Source organism: Gekko japonicus, unplaced genomic scaffold, assembly GCF_001447785.1.
Source record: "Gekko japonicus isolate JY-2015 unplaced genomic scaffold, Gekko_japonicus_V1.1 scaffold1770, whole genome shotgun sequence".
NCBI lineage: Eukaryota > Metazoa > Chordata > Lepidosauria > Squamata > Gekkonidae > Gekko > Gekko japonicus.
The window spans coordinates 189,126-209,593 of record NW_015174892.1 but is presented as its reverse complement, the minus strand read 5'-3'; the positions used below and the strand labels follow the sequence as shown (position 1 = coordinate 209,593).

At 39.3% G+C, this 20,468-nt stretch overlaps 1 protein-coding gene across 4 annotated transcripts in view; it reads right to left on the bottom strand.

Moving 5' to 3' along the window:
• Positions 1 to 20,174, bottom strand: part of SON (SON DNA binding protein) — a 41,844-nt gene extending 21,670 nt beyond the window's left edge. For 3 of the 4 annotated variants that reach the window (XM_015424944.1, XM_015424945.1, XM_015424946.1), the window contains exons 1-7: positions 20,059 to 20,174; positions 14,902 to 15,056; positions 5,426 to 13,339; positions 3,982 to 4,148; positions 3,383 to 3,526; positions 2,579 to 2,761; positions 2,125 to 2,235 (exon numbers count right to left, since the gene is read on the bottom strand). In XM_015424944.1, coding sequence (XP_015280430.1) covers positions 2,125 to 2,235; positions 2,579 to 2,761; positions 3,383 to 3,526; positions 3,982 to 4,148; positions 5,426 to 13,339; positions 14,902 to 15,056; positions 20,059 to 20,138 — 8,754 coding nt within the window. In that variant the 5' untranslated portion in view covers positions 20,139 to 20,174. Of the gene's footprint in view, positions 1 to 1,031; positions 1,111 to 2,124; positions 2,236 to 2,578; positions 2,762 to 3,382; positions 3,527 to 3,981; positions 4,149 to 5,425; positions 13,340 to 14,901; positions 15,057 to 20,058 lie in introns of all 4 variants that reach the window. The other variant, XM_015424947.1, reaches the window with a different exon arrangement.
• Between the last annotated feature and the right edge of the window lie 294 nt (positions 20,175 to 20,468).

Sequence of the window (20,468 nt, the reverse complement as noted above, 5' to 3'; positions counted from 1 at the left end):
TTTTTAATTTGACACAGTCACATATATATAAACCAGTGCCTTGAAGGAGAGGTCAAATTAATAAAGGTGAATAAGTTACAACCTAATCCAAACGAGGTGATGCTGGTACAGACCATTATTGTTCTGAAATGGACTGGCTTGACCAGAGTAGATGGCACTGTACATACCTCATCTGACCAAGCGAAGAATATAGGCTCATGAACCTAGACCTGCTTTCTGAAAAGCAGTTAGGGGCTGTTGCCAGCAGTGCCTCTTTCCATTGGCATCTTGCACACTGACTCTTCTCCCTTCTACACCAGCCTGACCTTCTCATGCTGATCTATGTGCCTGTAATTTCCAGACTGAGTTGCTTTAACCTAAGGGACCGCCTTTCCCCATATGTTCCCCTGCGGGCACTACGGTCGGGGACGCAACATCTCCTGACGATGCCAGGCCCCGAGGAGGCCAGGCTGGCTGCTACCAGGGCCAGAGCCTTCTCGGTGGCGGCTCCTACCTGGTGGAACGAGCTCCCGGAGGAGATCCGGGCCCTGCGGGACCTTGCACAGTTTCGCAGGGCCTGCAAGACGGAGCTCTTCCACCAGGCGTTTGAGTAGGAGCTGCCACTACTGTACCACCCCTATCTGGCCCTGGAAGAGAGAACGACAGCGTCATGTGGAACTGACGGCACTGATTGGGGTACCATCTTTAAGTCGTCATCTCTATGGAAGATCATTTCGGAACATCTAGAGCACTTAATAATGTTGTAATATTGTAGTAATGATTTTAAATGGTTTTAATGTGTTTTATGTGTTGGCTTATGCCTGTCTGTGAGTCGCCCTGAGCCCGCGTTGTGGGGAGGGCGGGCTATAAATTGAATTTATAAATAAATAATGCACTCCATGTAAGGCTGCTCTTGAAGACAGTTTGGAAGCTTCAGCATATGCCACATTTTTGTCACATGGAATACGCCAGCTGCATTAGTTGCTGATCTGCTTCTAGGTGGGCTCAATTCAAGATACTGGTTCTAACTTTTAGTGTCCTTCATGACGTACCTGAAAGATCGCCTTTCTCCATATAAGCCCGCACGTCAGCTGTGATCAGCCCCACAGACCCACTTGCGGTGCCCTCACTCTGTCAAGCGAGAACGGTAGGGGTAAGATCTAGAGCCTAATCAGTGGAGTCACCTACCTTCTGGAATTCTTTACCAAAGTAGGTGAGGGAAGCTATGTCACTTCTTAATTATCACTGACGATGCAAGACTTTCCTCTTTAGATGAGCATTTGAAGAGTTTTAATTTCACTGAGTTTTGTTTTGATGTTCAATACTTAATTTTGATCTTTTGACTATTTTTAAGGTTTTATGTTTTAACTCACTTGCAAACTGCTCTGAGCATAGGATAAAACTTTGGATTACTATTAAGAATAAGAGCAAAATAATCAAAGAAAGCCACTCTGAACCACAGTATGCAAAACAATATATTTTTTAAAATCTGGTATTGTGTTCATGCATTTACTGACCTGCAAAACAAACTTTAGTTTTTTATCCCAGTAGGGTTTTTACGGTAAGAGACATTCAGAGGTAGTTTGCTACTGCCTGCCTCTGCATAGCGACCCAGGAATTCCTTGAGGGTCTCCCATTCAAATTCTAATCAGGACTGACCCTGCTTAGCTTCCAAGGTTTGATGAGATTAGGCTAGACTGGGCCATCTAAGGACTTATCCTATGCTATGTAATTTTAGACTAAAATAATCCAGTCTGCTAGCACATAAACTCTACAATTAATATGATCACATGGATGAATAAGCATGCTGTCTGATGAAATGCTGTTCTGTGCATCACGCTTTCATCAGGTGGCAATGAGTGACAGGGCCCTTAAAACACCCTTACTGCAGCAAGCCTTCTGCCTGCTTGGTGTGTGTGTTTGGTTTTTGCTTCCTCTGGATGTTATGTTTCATCTAGAAGTTTTTCTATCTTATTTTGGTTGATTTTAATGTGTGTCCCCCCCCCCCAGGTTTGGTTTTACAGTAATAACACTGAGTATGCTGTTAGCTACTTTAGAGATGTTGTATTAAAATGCGGGATATAAGCATTTAAAGTACATACATCAAAAAGTATCTGGAAACCAAACAAACAAAAAGTAACATACCCGTTCCTGTGCCCGATTTAACAGGCACATTGCCTCCAGATCAAAAGTATTTTCAGTAAGCCTCTTCTGAGCTACTGTCCGCTCATTCAGTGCAGAGGAGATGTCCACAGGCTAGAAGGTAGATATAATATTCAGAAAAGAAATGAAATATTGTATGGGAAAGGTTTAATATCTATATAAAAGCCCAATATCAAGGAACAGAATCATGGATAAGCATATAGACAAAAAGGTTACCAGGTTAGTCAGGGAGCAACTGAGTCCCTACCTCAACCATGTCCCCTAATGGCACACATAAGTGAATGAGATTAACTCAGAATCTCCTCTGTTTGCATACAAATCTTCAGATCTGCCTATGGAGGTTTCCTGGATTGCCACCTACACTGTGTACATTTTGAAGATTCATAGCCAATACTGCTGCTTTCTTTAAAGTTGTTAAGACCATTCTGATTCCTACCTCCAGATTAGCTGGATTAGGGAAGACATCATCTTTGTTTTCCTCTTTGTTCTTCTCAACTGGAACCCATTCTCCATATGCACTATCTGCTTCTTTTTTCCTGTGTTGAGATCCAGAAGAGACAGGAAACTCCTTTGTCAAAGTAACCTGATTTTTTGGAGGCGCTGGCTTTATTGTAGGAGTCTAAAAAAAAGCAGACTACAATTATGCATAATCATAGGCAATACTGGTATACATACATTCTTAACAAATTCTTAATAGTATGTTTAATTTAAAATGTGTGTACCAAATTAACCAGCTGCAGGAGGAGGAACTGACACCAATTGCCCCCCTGACACAGAGATCCCCCAAATCCCAGGGAAAGTAGCAGGATTAGTAGGTGTCCTATGTTGATTACTAGTGTACACATTGTTTTACTGATGCGGCATTTTTGTATTTATTACAAAACTCATTTGTAGATAAATTTGTGAACAACTAACTAGAAGGGCAGGATATAAATGTTCTATAAACAATAAAATAAAATAAGTCAGGAGTTAATGCAATTGCATTAATATTTATTTGTAAGTACTGTAGCTACATCAAGAAAAATAGGGGGTCATCTTACATTCACTTCCAAATTAAAGTATGTAAATAATAAACTTTTTATATATTTTATATGTAATATGGGGGGTTGTCTTTGGATAAATTTCATAAATTTGCAATAAACCAATATTACTCGTTTGCCAGATGTCACAATTACTTCTTTTCTCTCAAATTATTACATAAGAAAAATAATCCTATAATTTGTGATTTTACAGCACTTACAGTTAAGTTGAAAAAAATAGGTTTGGGTTCATTGAGCTTAAAGGGGTGATTAATAAAGGGATGTTCTTCTTCCTCTTCATCAGACACATGAGGCTTATTTACAATCACATCATCTTCCTGGCTCTGCGCAATCTTCTTGCATTTCTAAAAAAAAATCAGACATTTCTTTAAACAATCCATTCTGCTGTACATGAATGAAGACAACAAATATGTAACTCAGTAGCACCATTTTCATGATTAGAGCAATGCATGTATCAGAGCCCTGGTATCAATACAGCATGCCCTGCTGAGAGTGCCATGAAATCAACCCAAGTGGATGGAATAAAACATCAAAGTAAAGCTTGTTTGTAGACTGTCCAACCGGCATCCACCATAAATGGAATTAATCATGTCCACACGCACAACATGCTAAAGCCACTTTATCACTACTACCAGATAAATAGTCCTATAAAACATACTGCATTCTATATCCAACCCTAATTATAAGATTTTTTAAAATCCTGTGATTTCTGAAACAAATTTTTATCAGGCTGAAGCAGAAATCACTTTTATTGAAACATTATTGGGTTTTAGGCTACGTTTTCACACTTCACTCTTACCTCAGTGAGTTCCATTATCGTCTCTTTTGCTGACTTCTGGGTAACTGACTTCTCTTCCTTCTTTTCTGGAGTAACAACAGGCATTAGGCTCGGTGGCAGAGGCACACCAGCCTTGGCACACATGGCAGCTGCATTTGCTTTGGCTATTTCAAGTAATTGTGCCTTGTCTATAAGAATATTAAACATTTATTCATTACTTCATGACTAAATATCAATTCACACAATGCTTTTGGAATCCATTTTAGTTCTAGTGCATCAACTGTAAAAGGGGAATGAAAAGTAATAAATATGCTTTCTTTTTAAAGAATTCAATTTATTTTGTAAATTCACTTTCACTGTTCGTCTTTTATTATTTCAAAAAGACATTTATTTATATTAGTTGACCACAATGATACATGAGTGAAAGGGAACTTATAGATCTTTCTGGCCCTTCTTCCTACAGCAACCCTTCCAGAAGGTTGATGTCTCAGCTTGCATGATAAAAGCCAAGAAGCCCAGAAAGGGAGGTGTAACAAGAAAGTGGAATTGGGCAAAATCTCGTCTACTTCTTCTACCAGTAGCACTTTTGTTGCGCAAGAGGTGCCACTATCCCAAGTTGGAATGATTTTACCCATCTTCCTCTCTACACTAAACTCCCTGGGTCCACACAGCTTTTCAGAGGCCTCAAGTTGCTAAAGTAAGGAAAAGTAAGGAAAGATCTACAAGCACCTTCCAACTGGTGCTTTCTTAAACACACTGAGATTTTAGCCAAATGTAAATTTCTTTGAGGTGGATCCTGTCTAGCGCAAAGGAAGTAGACCTTGAATAAATTAATTTTTCTGCCCTCCCATTGCAGCCTGCTATCTTGAAACTGTGACCCCAGGGGCAGTCACAGTTGACCCTGCAATACAGCACACGGTTTACAGCACTCAGTCCACACAAAACTACTGAATCATCTCCAGGGCTTGAAAACTGATGCCTACAGTATAGAAAAAGGGGACACACCACAACAGATGCATACTGTCTGATACAGGTGAAAAGAGCTTGTTTCAACAACAAAAAAAAATTCAACCGACATCCAGGCTTCTCCTGAATACAGAATCTGGCTCTCTGACCCACCTGAATGAGGGAGCTGGACCCAGACCAACAATCTAGGCTCAAAACCTCTTTAACAGAAAGGCTACAATTTACCTTGCCTCTATATTATTTCTCCCCGGAGAACTTCAAATGAAGCAATATTGAACACAGCTATATATTATAATCCTTTACACTGCATCTCAAAATATGTGAACTCCTTAGCTTCCTTCAGCAAACCACACTATGCACAGTACCACGTACAGAAAGTTTGTGAACCAGAAATCCTGATATTAACCATTCATAAAAAGGGACTGACTAAAATAAAGAATATTGATGCAAACTAAAAAATTGGGGAACATGTTACAATAAAGCTCTGAAAGTGAATTACCCAAATCAGTCAGTCGTTTAGGTGACCTGCTTGAAGATCTGGATCTCCGATGATCAGGCGATACACTAGAGCTCCGTCTTCTCCCAGTGGATCTAGAGGTCCCCAGCCGCACAGGTGTTCGACTTCGAGACCGTAATCGGAGAGCTACTCTGTAACTGTCTCTTGAATCTGACCTTCTCCTTCTTCTGTCAACAGATCTTGATCTGTTTCTACGAGCTCTCCTACGTCTCTCCCTTGACAAAGATCGCTGTCTCGACACTGATCTTGATCTAGTTCTCCTCCAGCGTTTTGAACATGATCGTGAGCGAGTTCGAGACCGTGAGCGAGATCGATGATCAGATTTTGATCTTGAGTTCCTCTTCCGTGTTAACGACCGAGAACAATTCCTTCTAGAGTGTGATACTGTTCTATGGGTGTGAGATTTGGGTTCTGAACATTTACTTCTTGATCTTCTCAGCCTGTCTCTGTCTTCTGTTTTATCCAGAGATCTGGACCTGGACCTAGACTTAGATTTGGGATGTTCAGGCGATTTTGCACGATTATGCACAGAAGCTTCCAAAGATTCAGTTCCCACTGTTTTTTCAGGCGATTTAGACTTCGATCTAGATTTGGAAGACTTTTCTTTTGATACATTTGAAGAGTCTTTATCCTTTTTTCTTTCAGAAGATTTGGACCTAGATTTTGATTTAGACTTCTGGCGATCAGATGATTTTGATCTTCTGTGTCTAGACTTCACTGAAGACTCTCTTTTTTCACCAGGTTTTGTTACAGACTTATGATCAGATGACTTGGATCGTCTCCTTTTTGACCTTGATGAAACCTCTATTTTGTCAACAGATTTGGATCTAGATTTGCATTTCTCAGAAGACCTGGACCGTTTTCTTTTTGACCTTGCTGAAGTCTCTCTTTTGTCAAATGATTTTGATCTTGATTTGCGGTTATCAGAGGACCTGGATCGTCTCCTTGCTCTCACTGAAGTCTCTCTTTTATCAACAGATTTAGACCTGGACTTGCGATTATCAGAGGACCTGGATCGTCTACTTTTTGCTCTTGCTGAAGTCTCTCTTTTATCAACAGATTTAGACCTAGACTTGCGATTATCAGAGGACCTAGATCGTCTACTCTTTGCTCTTGCTGAAGTCTCTCTTATATCAACTGACTTAGATCTAGATTTACAGTTATCAGAGGACGCAGACCTCCTTTTTGCCCTCACTGAAGTCTCCCGTTTGTCAACAGATTTAGATCTAGATTTGTGATCAGAAGACCTAGATCGTCTCCTTACTCTCACTGAAGACTCCTGTTTGTCAACAGATTTAGATCTGGATTTGCGATTATCAAAGGACCTAGATCGCCTTCGCCTTGTCCTCAGTGTCTCTTTGTTTCCTGATCTGGATCTAGATTTGCGGTTGTCAGAAGACCTAGATCGCCTTCGCCTTGTCCTCAAAGACTCTCTTTTGTCCACTGATTTGGACCGAGACCTACGATTTTCAGAAGACCTGGACCGTTTTCGCCTTGTTCTCACCAAAATTTCTCTTTTGTCATCAACTGATCTGGATCTAGACTTATGATGATCAGAAGACCTGGACCATCTTCGCCTTGACCTTACCGAAGATTCCCTTCTGTCAACAGATTTGGATCTAGATTTATAATTATCAGAGGATCTAGATCGCCTTCTCCTTCTCCTCACTGAAGTCTCTCTCTTGTCAACTGATCTGGATCTAGACTTGTGATTATCTGAGGACCTGGACCGTTTCCTCCTTGTCCTTGTTGATGTTTCTCTTTTGTCAGTGGATCGTGATCTAGACTTATGATCAGAAGATCTGGACCGTCTCCGTCTTGATCTTATTAAAGTTTCTCTTTTATCAACAGATTTAGATCTAGATTTTTTATCAGAGGATCTGGACAATCTTCGTCTTGTCCTGACTGATTCTCTTCTGTCAACAGATTTGGATCTAGATTTTCGATGATCAGAGGATCTAGACCGTCTCCGCCTTGACCGTAGTGAACTTTCTCTTTTATCAACTGATTTGGATCTAGATTTATGATGATCAGAAGTCCGAGAATGCCTCCGTCTAGATCTTAGTGAACTTTCTTTGTCCTCTTTTCTCTCAGCAGATTTTGATCTAGACTTACGACGTGAGGAAGAATGCTTTTTCCGGGAATCAGAATCATTCTTGCTTCTAGAGCGTGCTCTTCTTGAAGATGTCTGTCTAGAGGTGGAACGTGATCTAGACTTTTTTTTACGTTTTTTTGACTTGGAAGGAGATTTTGACCTACTCTTTTTGGCTTTTTTCCCACTCTTGCTTTTGTCTTTACTTTTGCTGCTTATTTTTTCACTTTTCCTGTCTTTTGAAATACTTTCGTCATTTTCTTTCATTATCTCTGAGGACTCTGGAACAGCTTCTGAATGTTGATCCTTCAACGAAGTACATGAAGTTGCTTCCAGGGCCTTCTCTACTATTTTCACAGGTTCAAGAGCAGCTTCTGAATCTTTTACCTCCACAGTTATCTGTTGACTTGCTGCCAAATTATTTTCTTCTGCCCCACAAACAGATTTTAGAGATGCTTTTACTATTTGCTCCTCCAAAGACACCAGTGTAGTTGCTTCTGGGGTTTTTTCCTTGCTTAAGCACAAAGGTTCTAAAGCTGCTTCCAAATTTTTCACCTCCACAGTGACTTCTGAAGACATTTCAGAATTCTCAGCTTGGGCTAATTCTGCATGTTCTGGCACTGATGCCAGACCTTTCATCTCTCCCATACACACACATTCTGAATTTTGTTCTGAAACTTCTATGCCCTTTGCATTCATGTCTTCAGCTTTCACAGCAGGAATAGATTTCAGAGATTCTTCAGAGACCGCTTCTGACACAAGCACAGAAGTTGAATCTCTTTCTGAATCGGGTCTCTCCAAAACTAGCAAAGATTCTGCGCTTCCCTCAAAATACATTCCTTCTTCTTTATCAATAGGGGACTGGACAATTTGCACATCTTTTGATTTCCCAAGAGATTCACATTTAGAAATTGCTTCAAGATCTTTTAAGTGCATAAGTTCTGAACCAGTTTTAGATTTTCCAAATCCTGTGTCTATCAACTCTGTCATACTCATAAATTCTGAATTTGCTTCTAAATTTTTAATATCTACTACATGAACCATTTCTGCAATAGGTTCCGAATGTTTTCTCTCTGTTCTGCAGACTGGTTCTATGTTTCCATAAGTTTCCGTTATATCTGACATGTGTGTACGCTCTATAGCTGTTTCTGAACGTTCTTCATGAAAATGCAGCTGTATTTTGTCTGAATTCTTCCCCATTTCTGCAACCACAGATGATGTAGTAGATCCCAAATCTTTTCTTTCCATGGTGCCAGGAAACTGTGGAGTGTTTTCTGAAAGATCCTGCACTTCTTGATATATAAGACTTTCTTCCATACATCTTGCTTGCACAGCACACATAGACTGAGTTAAAGATTCTAAATCTTTTCTTTCCCGGGCATGTTTAGATTCTGATTTCGTTCCCAGAACTCCCACCTGTTTCAAGCAGATAGCCCCTGAAGTTGTTCCTGAAACTTTCTCTTCTGAAATGTATTCAGATTCTGGAACAGTTTTGTAGTCAAATGGCTCCTGCACACAGTCTGTTTCTGAAACTGATTCAAAATATCTAACTTCTGTTTCTGATTGTAGGGGAGTCTCAGAATCAATTATATTTAATGCTTCAATTTCTGCAGTTGTGTCAGAAGACTCCAAATGTGCCGAGCTCAGATATGTTGGAGTTGTTAGCTCTAGTATTCCTTCAGAGTTTGTAATTTCAAGCACGCACACAGACTCCGAAGACTTTAATTCGGATGTATTTTGATTTGTTGCAGAAGGTACTGGAACTTTTGCTTCCAATACTATTTCACAATTTAATGTTTCTCCTTTCATTCCTGATGTAAGTAGAGATTCCACAACATTATCTGAATCTGCCAGCTGCAACACACAGATAGGTTCTGAAGTTGTTTCAAACTGCAATGTTGTTGCTTTTACCTCCCCAGCATCTACAAAGTCAGAATTCAATTCTGTATCTTTTACATCCACCATAAACATAGACAGTGTTGCATCACAATCTTCAGTCTCTGAAACTTGCACAGATTCACAGACTGATTCAGAATACTTTTCTACTAAAGCTGCTTCTGGTTTTAGATCTGTTCCAGATTCCTTTTCTTCTGCTTTGTTTACAATTTGCAACATGCTTTCTGTACTGCCTGCATCTACAGTTGGTTTATGTTTCTTAAAAACTTCTGAACCATTTGGAGCGGCTTCATAATCAAATTTAGTATTTACATCTTTTTTGGCAAGTGATTCTAGATTTGCTTCTGAATTTTTTGTATCTGTTACAAGAGCAAAGTCAAAAGTTTGTTTCACTATGTCTACAGGTGCCATTGATGCTACCAAATGTTTTACTTCTTCGGCTGTTTCAATTCTTTCAGATGCTTTTAAGTCTTTCTCCTCTGCTGCATTGACAGGAATAGGAGTTCCTTCTATACTTATCACTCCTAGTGTAAACTGTGACATTGGAACTACATGCGTCTTTTTAACAACTTCCAAATTTTCAGTATCCAAAACACACACAGTTTCTGAATTTGCTTCCAAACCTGGAGCAGTCAATGCTTTGTTTCCAAAATCTGTATTTGATTCTTGCATTTCATTTTTCTTTGGAGATTCTTCAATACTTTCTAAGAACTGAGATGCTGCTACTGCTTCATATTCTGGGAGATCTTCAGTTTCTATACCTGGTCTGTGGGAAGATTCCAGTTCTATCTCCAAGTCCTTTGCATCCACTATCTCAGATTCTGAAATTATTTTTGAATCTTTTGGGTGCATCACGTACAAAGTTTTCAGGAAGTTATCTGAAGTTGTCTGTGCGATAGACAAAGATTTGGTACAATGTTCTGAATCTATGACTTCATTAACCTCACTCGATTCTGAAGCAACAGTCAGATCTATCCCTGATGCATATGGAGAATCTGGGGCTGCTATAAAACCTGTTGCTTCTGTGCTTTCCTCCAATTTCTGTTTTTCTTGCAACTGAGTTAATTCATCTGAAAACGGAAGTTCTGGACTGGATGCTGTGTATTTAACTTCTAAAGCATGCTGAGAACCTAAGTTTATTTCTCGGTCTTTTGTTTTCACAAACGGCAAAGGTTCTAGATTTTGTACTGCATGGTGGCTTGAAATTGATTCAAAATCTGCTGCAGTATTCAGAAGTTTGGAAGTATCTTTTGGATCAATTAGTGCAGACATGTCCCGTCCAGAAGTTTTATTAGGGCTGTCCACATCCAAAACAGGTACAAATTCTCCAGTTTCTTTTCGTTCTTGTACCACTGGTATGGCATCCACTTCTGGAGTTCTTTCTGAACTTATAATATTCACCTGTTGGAAAGATTCTGAAATGAATAACAGGCCTTTAACATCAGCAGATGGCTGTTTTTCTGTTATGTCTTTCCCCTTCAAGTATCCTGATTTAATTTCCTGTTCTGCTGTCTCAGCACCATTCTGGCCGCTCCCCACATACTCAGTAGTATCCAATGCCTTCTCTTTTACGCCAGTCACAGAATAAGGAACAGTTTTTAAGTCTTTCCTTTTGGTCATAGCTTCAGATGGTACAAGTGTTTCCAAATATTTCACATCTGTCACTGCTTTAGAGTCTACTTCTCTATTTTTCACTTCTCTGTGCAGATATTCTATTTTCTTTTCTAAATCATTCAACTTTACTACTGCTGCAGATTCTACAGTTTTTAGATCTTCAACTTCCCTAGCAGGCAGTGCGTCAGAGTTGTTTGCATCCTCCATGTGCAGCAATCCTGGAACTCTTCCTGAACTTTTCAGCTCCATCACAGCTTCAGGTTCTGTATAAAGTTCAAGACTGTGTTCCGAATAGTTTGTAAATATCATATGCAGTGATTCTGAAGCGGCATCTAAATCTCTCTCTTCTTCCTGCCCCTCAAGCTTTAGATTAGTTTCTGAACCCTTTCCTTGTGCAATTACATCAGACTGTAAATCATCTTTCACTTTTTTCATTTCTGTAACGTATAGAGTTTCTGAAATAGTTTCTATTTTCTTCAAAGTCATTGAACGTTGCTCTGGATTTTTTTTCAAATCCGTCAGATTTACCTCAGTCTCATTTTCTGTATCTGTCACAGCCAAGTGCTTTGAAACATCCAGGTATTTTGTTTTTGCAGAATTATCCAGAGTTTCTGGAGCCGTTTCTAAATTATTACTCTCTGGAACTTTTTCAGATCTTGGAATGCTTTCAGAAACTTTCACTTCAACTACTGTCTCAGAATCTTCAGGAACATCCATATCTCCCTTCTTTTCCACTGCAGTTTCAAAAGGTGCTTCCAGATAATTAACTCGACTTGCTTCCACAGATTCTAGATTCTTCATAGACACCACTCCTTCTGGAATAGTGCCCCACTTTTCTTTTTCTGAATCATGCACATCCATCTCCTCAGATTCCACAGCAGCTTCTAAATGTTTTGCTTCTACTTCTGTATCAAAAAAATACGTTCCAGAATCAGTCCTCTTTATAACCTCCAATTCAGGTGCTCTTTCAAAATCTTTCACATCTGCTACAATTCCTAGAGATTTTTGATATTTCAGTGGATCGTTCAGTTCCATCACAACTGCAGACGTTTCTTTTAGTTCTCTCACTCCTATTGTCTCAGGATCAAGAGATGCTTCCATGCGTTTACATTCATCAGGTTCTGTACTTCCTTCTGAATCTTCTGGCCATATCTTAGGTTTAGGTGCTAGATAGGATTCAAAATCTTTTCCAGTAACTGTACACATAGATTCTGGAATTCCTTCCAAATCTTTCTTTTCTATCCTAGACTGTGTCTGTAGAGTTTTTTCCAAATCTTCCATCATGGCAATTTTCTCAGAGTCTTGTTCTAATTCATCTTTCATATCTGTAAGTGCATCATCTTTTGGACTTCTTTCGGAAGCTTTCACCTTTGCTTTGTTCAAAAATTCTGAAGTTGCTTCAAAATCCTTCCCTACCACCATAGCCAAAAATCCCAATGTTGTTACTGAATCTTTAGCTTCTGCATTTGTCTCCAAAGGAGTTTTCATGAATTTACACCCAGTCTTTTCAGATGAAACTGTTTCTGGTTGTGCCATGATTTCTGGATCCAAAGATTCTGAGAGAGAGTCCAACTCTTTTGCTTTCACTGAATAAGATTCCACCCTGGTTTCCAAGTCTTCTAGCTCCACAGCCACGAACTTTGGACTATTTTCAGAAACATCTATATATTCTGCTACCTGCAATGCTGAACTAGCCTCAGGCTGTTCCATTTTTTTCATACTGGTATCATCTCCTTCGCTATCAGCAGTATTTAAAGATTCATCCTCTACATGCAAATTCACAGCCAGGTTGGTATGCTGGCAGGTATAACTCTCCAATTCTCTCTCATTGGTTAGCTCTACTTCACAGAGTTCCTGCATACTGATTAATACAGAATCATCTTCAGATGCATCCAGTTTGCTGGTATCTGAATTAGACGCATCATGTGAATTTGACAAAGATGAATTTAGATTGTCATACACAGTTTTTTCCGTAAACCACTGAGAATCATGTTTCAAAGGAGATGTAGATCCTACATTCACATTCTCTGCACTCAAAACTAAGCTTTCTGGATTCAAAAGAGAAGCAGGCTGTATATCCCCAAACCCTTTGTGGTCAGAGTTTAATTTTGAGTCCTTTGACTGCTTTTTATATTTTTTCTCTTTTTTCTCCTTCTTTCTTTTCTTCTTTTTCTTCTTGTCTTTGTGTTTCTTGTCCTTTTTAGACTTCTTCCTTGGAATTTCATCTTGCACTTCATCAGGTATGCCTCTTTTAGTGGAACGAGACTTACTTTTCACGATGTCCTGTCCAGCATCTAAAAAAAGCCAATTTTGTTAGAATTATTAAAACATAAGAGGGTTTCTGAAACATAAGAATGCAAAGAGTTGTATCCTATTATTCAATGTTGCTTACAGCAGAGTTTTATGCCTGCAAAAATACTTTTCTGGCAGCAAAAGAGGTTCTCTGCAGGTGAAAGTTTCTTACCCCAATGGAAGAGACTCACAGGATACAACCCAAATAGTATCATGTAACATTAAAAGCTATACAAAAGTCCATGCAAAAGGCTTGATCTTACAAGGTTAAATGACAAGCTGTATTCTGCCAATTTTGTTGGAATTACTGTCTACAAATTTACTACACAACAGTCTTTTCCTCCTCAAGAAGAAAAATATTTGGGAATACAAAATAACAACTGTTTCTAAACAGCAATGTAACTGCTAAGGCACAAAGAAGAAGTAAATGAGTGATATTATCTGGAAACAAAGCTTTCTATGTTATATAATTAGTACTGATCCAAGGATTTAACATGCATGCTTTACTACATTAATATCATTAAATTCCCTAAGCAAATGACTGGCACTGTTAAACTAGCCATATCAAAAGTATGATAACAGATCATATTTGAATCTGAAGGCACATGATAAAGCAGGTGATGTTAAACAGGTATGGATCCAATCAGTGCCAAGATGGAAGTCAACCTCAAAACCATATGTATGATTTCAATTCTATTATGGAGAAAATGTGCAATATAAACACTAAATGTAAACAAATAACATAGGAAGCATCAACCATATGGGCATGTAGTATTTGACTCCACTCCATAAACCACACGCTGCATGCTGTCAGCAATCCAGCACAGCTCCATTCCATATCACTCATGCTGAAGTGGATCATGATTTGTTTTTATGAACTTTTCAAAAGTCTAATTTACTAAGCAGAACTAACAATACAGTCTTTACTTTCATATAGAAGGAGCAGACAAAAGACCTGAACAAATAAATGTTTATTTACAGTTGCTTGTCATCAGATCACCTTCTCTACAAATTTCCATTGATACCAGTGATAGGGATTGTGATTTGGACTGAGACAACAGCACCAAGGAGGGGACTTATATTTCCCATTGAAAATTTTGCCTCCCCAAATTTTGCATGTTTTCCCTTTAGGGCATATTCCAGCTCACCACCATTAGAAACACAGGACAAAGTTAAAGGGATCCCACTCTGGTACCATATTCCTTACCCCTGCAATCATGGATTTCCAACATCTTAATAGACTATTCAGTCTGTAGCCGATTAGTGCTACCATCTCACTCATCTAGATAAGTGATTTTGGGATTTGGCTTGTGGAAGGTGGGAAACCATATTTGTGATAGTGTTATTAGGAGTAAACATTTATTCTTAGCTAATTTTACATACTGAATGTAAAATTCAAAGTGCAGCAAATAGTAAACATATCACTTTTATGCCTTCTTGTAAGACAGAAATAAAACATTTTGAAATACATGACTAAAATTAGAAAAAAGCAATGCTAATCTTTAAAAACTGGATTCAAAATTGACAGTGTATGTTTAGAGAAAATAAACAATTTCCCATTTACCTGGTTTGTAATGTGGCTCTGCACCCAAGACCTCTGATAATACTTGCTCTATCTTCTGTACTAGTGGATCATTCTGAAGCGCTCCAATTGTAACATCAGCAGAGTTTACTTCCTCAGATGAATCTATTTCACCATTCTGTTGGCCTACCTTTCCACTAAACAAGAAAAATACACAAAAAACCTTGTTTAAGATGCATATTTTAAATATATTTTAAAATGTGAAGACATTAAAATATGCTAGAAGTAAAACAAACAAATCATGTATTTGTGGTAAATATTAAAGCTTCAAGTCTATTCACATACATTCACTTCCTGAACAAAATAATGAGCTGGATCCTGTCAAACTTTGGGAACAAAGTGGTATGAATAACTTGCAAAGGAGCTGGGGGAGGTTTCTACTGAATCTCCCTTCTAGCTGTCCCTCCTACCACCAAATCTCACGTAGTTCCCAATGGTCCCCCAAACCCTCAGGAGCACCTTAGGGAAGGCCACAGGTGGCAGCATAGGAAAAGGAAATTTCCTACTGAGAACCCTATCCAAAGTTTGATCGAATCCTACTCAATATAAAAACCGAACTGTGGCAATCCCCCCCCCCCAAGAGAAACCCTCAAACTAGCAGAATTTCGGAGTCATATTTATTTACCTAAAATATTGATGTGTTTAACTTTCTCCTTAGCATCTCTCAGGACTCAAGGTAGGTAACCACAGGATAAAATAAATTTTATAAAATGAACACCAAAGCAAAAGATATGAAACACACTAAAAAAATTAAAAACCAGCAAGGAATGCCTAGGCAAACGCAAAAGATCTCAGCAACAGCAATTTTGCAGATTCACTGGAAAGCAAAGAATGTAGGAGCCCACCTCCAACCTCTTCTGAGAGCCTGGTCTAGGGGTAAGGGGCTCCCACTGAAAAGGCTTGTGCCTGGACTGTTACTGAAGAACAGACAAGGGGTTACTAACAGCAGACCAGCTGAGAAGAACAAAACTGCTGCATGAGAACACAGAGGGAAAGGTGTTTCTTCAAGTACATGGGTCAATAAAGATGATTCCTGTTCAATTAGAGCCCAAAACTAATTGGCATCTAGTGAAGGAGTGATATGTTCCCACTGGCAAGTCCCAGATAACAGTCTACCATTTTTTTTCAGAAGCTGCAATGACCAGTTCATCTTCAAGGGCAGCCCCACGTAGAGCATGTTACAGTACTCTAGACTTGAGATTACTGAAACATGGGATCAGCATGGCCAGACCATACATTTGCAAACAGCTATCTTGCTTACTAACCAGATTTAACTGAGATAAAAGCATTTTTCACTGTCACGGACACCATTTCTCCAACAAGACTCCCAAACTTCTAACAGTTTATCAGCAAAAACAGCAAGCCATAAATAGGAAAAATAACTTGCCCATCCAGCAAGCTTCACTTCTGTCTTATCATAATATACAGCTCCAAGTTGTTCTCCCTCAGTCACCTGACTACCACACTCAGATATTAGGCCAGGACAAAAAAAAGCAGACCTGGTGACTTATTCAGACTAATATATAACCATCTATACACTGCTCCACCCAGATACACTTAACCATCCAGGTACCTCAGCAGTATTGCAGGGTCCTCTGTATCAAAGGCTGCACCACGCAGCATAACATTCTGCTACTAATCACTGTGGAAACCTCTAGTGAAACACATGAACAGTGAAATTACATACCTAAAGTAAATCAACACATCTGCAGAAAATACAATAAATATCCTTTTAATATGTACAGTAAGAGTAACAATACTGCCCATCATTTCTACTGTTACTTAAACCAAGATATCAGAGCCTGTATCATATGTTCAGGTACAAAAGGGGACACAAACAGAAAACCGGAAACTATTATAGATCACAGATTTTTTACATTTTGTTTGCAATCTTTCTTTGAAGTTTCTTTACCTAAGCCAATTAACACAATTTATCAAAACATTTAAAAACATGTAATAGCAACTATGCTTTTAACATACTAATATGTAGTTCTGGATAGATATAATCTATTAATCAGGAATATTAATAAAAATTTCAGAATTAGAAATATGAAACTATATGCATCCTGATCACAATATTTTTACATCATGATCCTAGTCCATGATTTTGCAACCTCTTTGAGGATCACTCCAATGTGCTACACACTGGGCTGCCCTTGAAAACAATCTGGAAACTGCAGTTGGTTCAAAATATGCCAGCCCAATTATTGTCAGGGGCTAGCTGATAGGAACGTTATCTTGCTGCCAATTTATCTCCAGGTTTAATTCAAGTTGATGGTTATGACCTTTAAAGACTTTCATGGCTTACAATCCACACAGCAAAACATGTTCCCATGTGCCAGCTGCAGTATTTGGACAGCCATCGGCTAGCTGTTCCCTTGCTTAGAGTAGTCCACCTGGCATTGACTAGGGCCCATGGTTTTTCCATCCTAAATCTCACCTTATGGAATAGGCTCCCTGAGGTCAAAGGGGTACCAACTCAAGGGGTATTTATCAGAAGCTCTGCAAGGCCATTTTATTTCCTAACTGGTATAGTGGTTAGATTGGCAGACTAGGATCAGGGTTAGAAGAAGAAGAAGAAGAGATTGGATTTATACCCCGCCCTTCACTACCCAAAGGGGTCTCAGAGCAGCTTACAAACTCCTTTCCCTCCCCCTCCCCACAACAGACACCCTGTGAGGTAGGTGGGGCTTGGAGAACTGACAGAAACTGCTCTTTTTCAAGAACAGCTGTGCCAGAACTATGGCTTGCCCAAGGTCATCCAGAAACTGCGAGTGGAGGAGTGGGGAATCAAACCCGGTTCTCTCAGATTAGAGTCCGCGCACTTAACAACTACACCAAACTGTGGGGATTCTAACTGGGTTACCCAGGTTAGAATCCCCACATTGCTATGGAAGCTTACTGGGCCCATCACACAGTCTAACCTATCTCACAGGGTTGTTGTGAGGATAAAATGGAGGATACTAGCTGCTTTGGGCCCCCACTGGGGAAAAAGGCAGGGCATAAATAAAGGAAATAATAAATGAGTGCAGGAAGGTTATTTGAGGTTATTTTGTATGTTTTAAATTTGAATGTGTAAACCATCATGAATCACACGGAAAGCCAAGATATAATCTACTTCCAAATATTTAATTTGGTTATACTGCAAGTAGAGATGTAAAGGAGTGAGGGGAAAACAGGAATAAAATAGCAATTAAAGTGTTGATTTTTTTTCCCCCAGAGGGTTTCTTAGGGCTTTTGTGGTCTATGCACTGAAAAATAACTACTATGAAATATTTTCTATTTTGTAATAAGTAAAAATTATTTAAATTCTTTAAGAATTTTCAACTTTACTCACTCAAAAATGTAGCATGATGGTGTTTATGTAAGACCATTCTAGAATGACAATACTTGTGTATATGGTAGACACACAACATTTTTCAAGGATATGTTGTTTAAATGTAAGAGATTTTATGCAAATAAAGATAATACCCTACTAAAGAGTTCAATGTTTTCAGTTTTGTGAAGATTTAACTTAATATTCAAATATGCTGCTAGTACAACTGTACAAGACTATTTCTGTCTAAATATACTTTTGTTCAACTTTTTCCCCTACCTTGCAAATGGCAAAACTGCCATTAAATGTAGTTGGCAGAATACAGTGCATGTATTTTAAATTAAGTTTCCCCATAGAGTCAAAATTTCTCAAAACAGATCTATGATGGCATATGAACAAAAAAGGATTACCATTTGTTTCACAAAAGAGTCTTCAAAACTAAAGATTATTAATATTTTAATACCAAGCAAATTTGTTCTGATGTAATATAGATACAATTTGGATATCTATAATATTTCACTGCTTCTTCTAGGGAACCGCCTCCAAATTAGAAAGTCTGTAGGGCTACCAGATGCTGCCAACGAGCACCGCCCACTTTTCTTGGGTGTTCCATATAATCTGGATAGTCAGATACCAGACCTTAATTTATCATTCCCAAATTCCATGTCTTTTTTTCTAGTGAATGAAAACACTAAACATTACACATCTAAAAGTTCATAGTTATACCCAATAACCCTCCCACCAAAAAAGCAGAACATGTAAAAATTACCAAAGTATGAGTGGTTGCATTTTAAATTTACATATTTCACAAGTACATACTCAAAGATTTCTAGATTCTTAAATAAACAACCAGAAATCTTCACCAAAATCCACACTGTAACATTTCATGACTGATTTAATTCCAACCTAAAGAAGAACTGTACTGTGACAAAATGTGAATTTAATCTTATAAAACCTTCCTTCCAAGGAACCACTAAGAAACTCTAGCTACTCTCCTGCTGGTGTTACATTTTATTTACAAAATTTATATTCCGCCTTTCTGCCTATTCAGGTCCATCAAGATGGTTTATTCACTGCCAAGAGCCACTACATAAGTTTATTGTATGCATTACCTTCCTTTTACTGCATTGATTCTACCTTTATAAATATCTTTAGCAGTATGGTGTATCATGCCTAAACAGCTTTTTTCCCTTTTCATTCCTGTATTTTATCATTTGTACTGTTTACAAATTCTGTAATCCTACTCCTACTGCAGTCCAGTTGAAAATGGGCCTGAGTGACAAAAGAAGCAAATTGGAGGGGGGGGGGGTAGAGAACTAGCGTTCCTGAAGTTCCCTGTACCTGAGACTTGTGCAAAAGTTTTCTACTACTCAAACTACTTCCACAAAATACATCTTTTCAGGGCTTTCAGGAACTGGGACCCATTTACAAAATCATCTAATCCTCAGAGCACTTAGAACTCTTAACTACTCCAAAACTTCTTGTTATTCAATATCTGGATACCTCTCTTAAGTACTTTACTGCCAAGGCCATTCTATGAGCCTTAGCCAAACTCGTATCACCCGAGTGGCCCTTCCCTCTCTTTATCCTTGCACTTGGGCCTCCTCTCCGTGCATTTCTATTTCGTTATTGTATAAACGCCCCCGCCAGAACCGCATTCCCCATGCCCGCACAGTTCTCAGGCCTTTCTCCCCACTTCGGGGCCCTTCCGGCCTGCCTCCGCTGCCCCTCCCCCACTCCATCCGCTTCGCCCGTTACGCCTCGCACATCGCCCGATTCCCACCCCCCACCCCCGCTACAGTACCGCTCCCCTCCCCACTTACCTGCCGAACTGCTGCTCCTGAATCTCCCGGAATTTACTAACCACAAAGGACCGAAAAATTTGCTCGATGTTAGTCGCCATGACAGCCTCGCAGCACTAACCCCCTCCTTCTCTCCGAGACGCAGATCCGCCTGCGCTCTACAATGCAACACCGGAAGTAGATGCGACTGCCCTCACTTCCTTTGTGCTCTCTGGACGCTGATTGCTGGCTTAGTTAGGGGTGGAGTGGGATGAGCCCGCGAATGGCCACTCTGCCATCGAAAGGAACCATAGAGGAGGCCAATTCCGTGCCGAAATGGACGTTATGATGCATGTAACATCAGTTACTAGCCCCGCCCCCTCCGTAGCTAGCGCGTTAAGCAATATGTGAGGGGGAGGGGGGGCTTACAAAATAGGAGCAGTAATTTAATT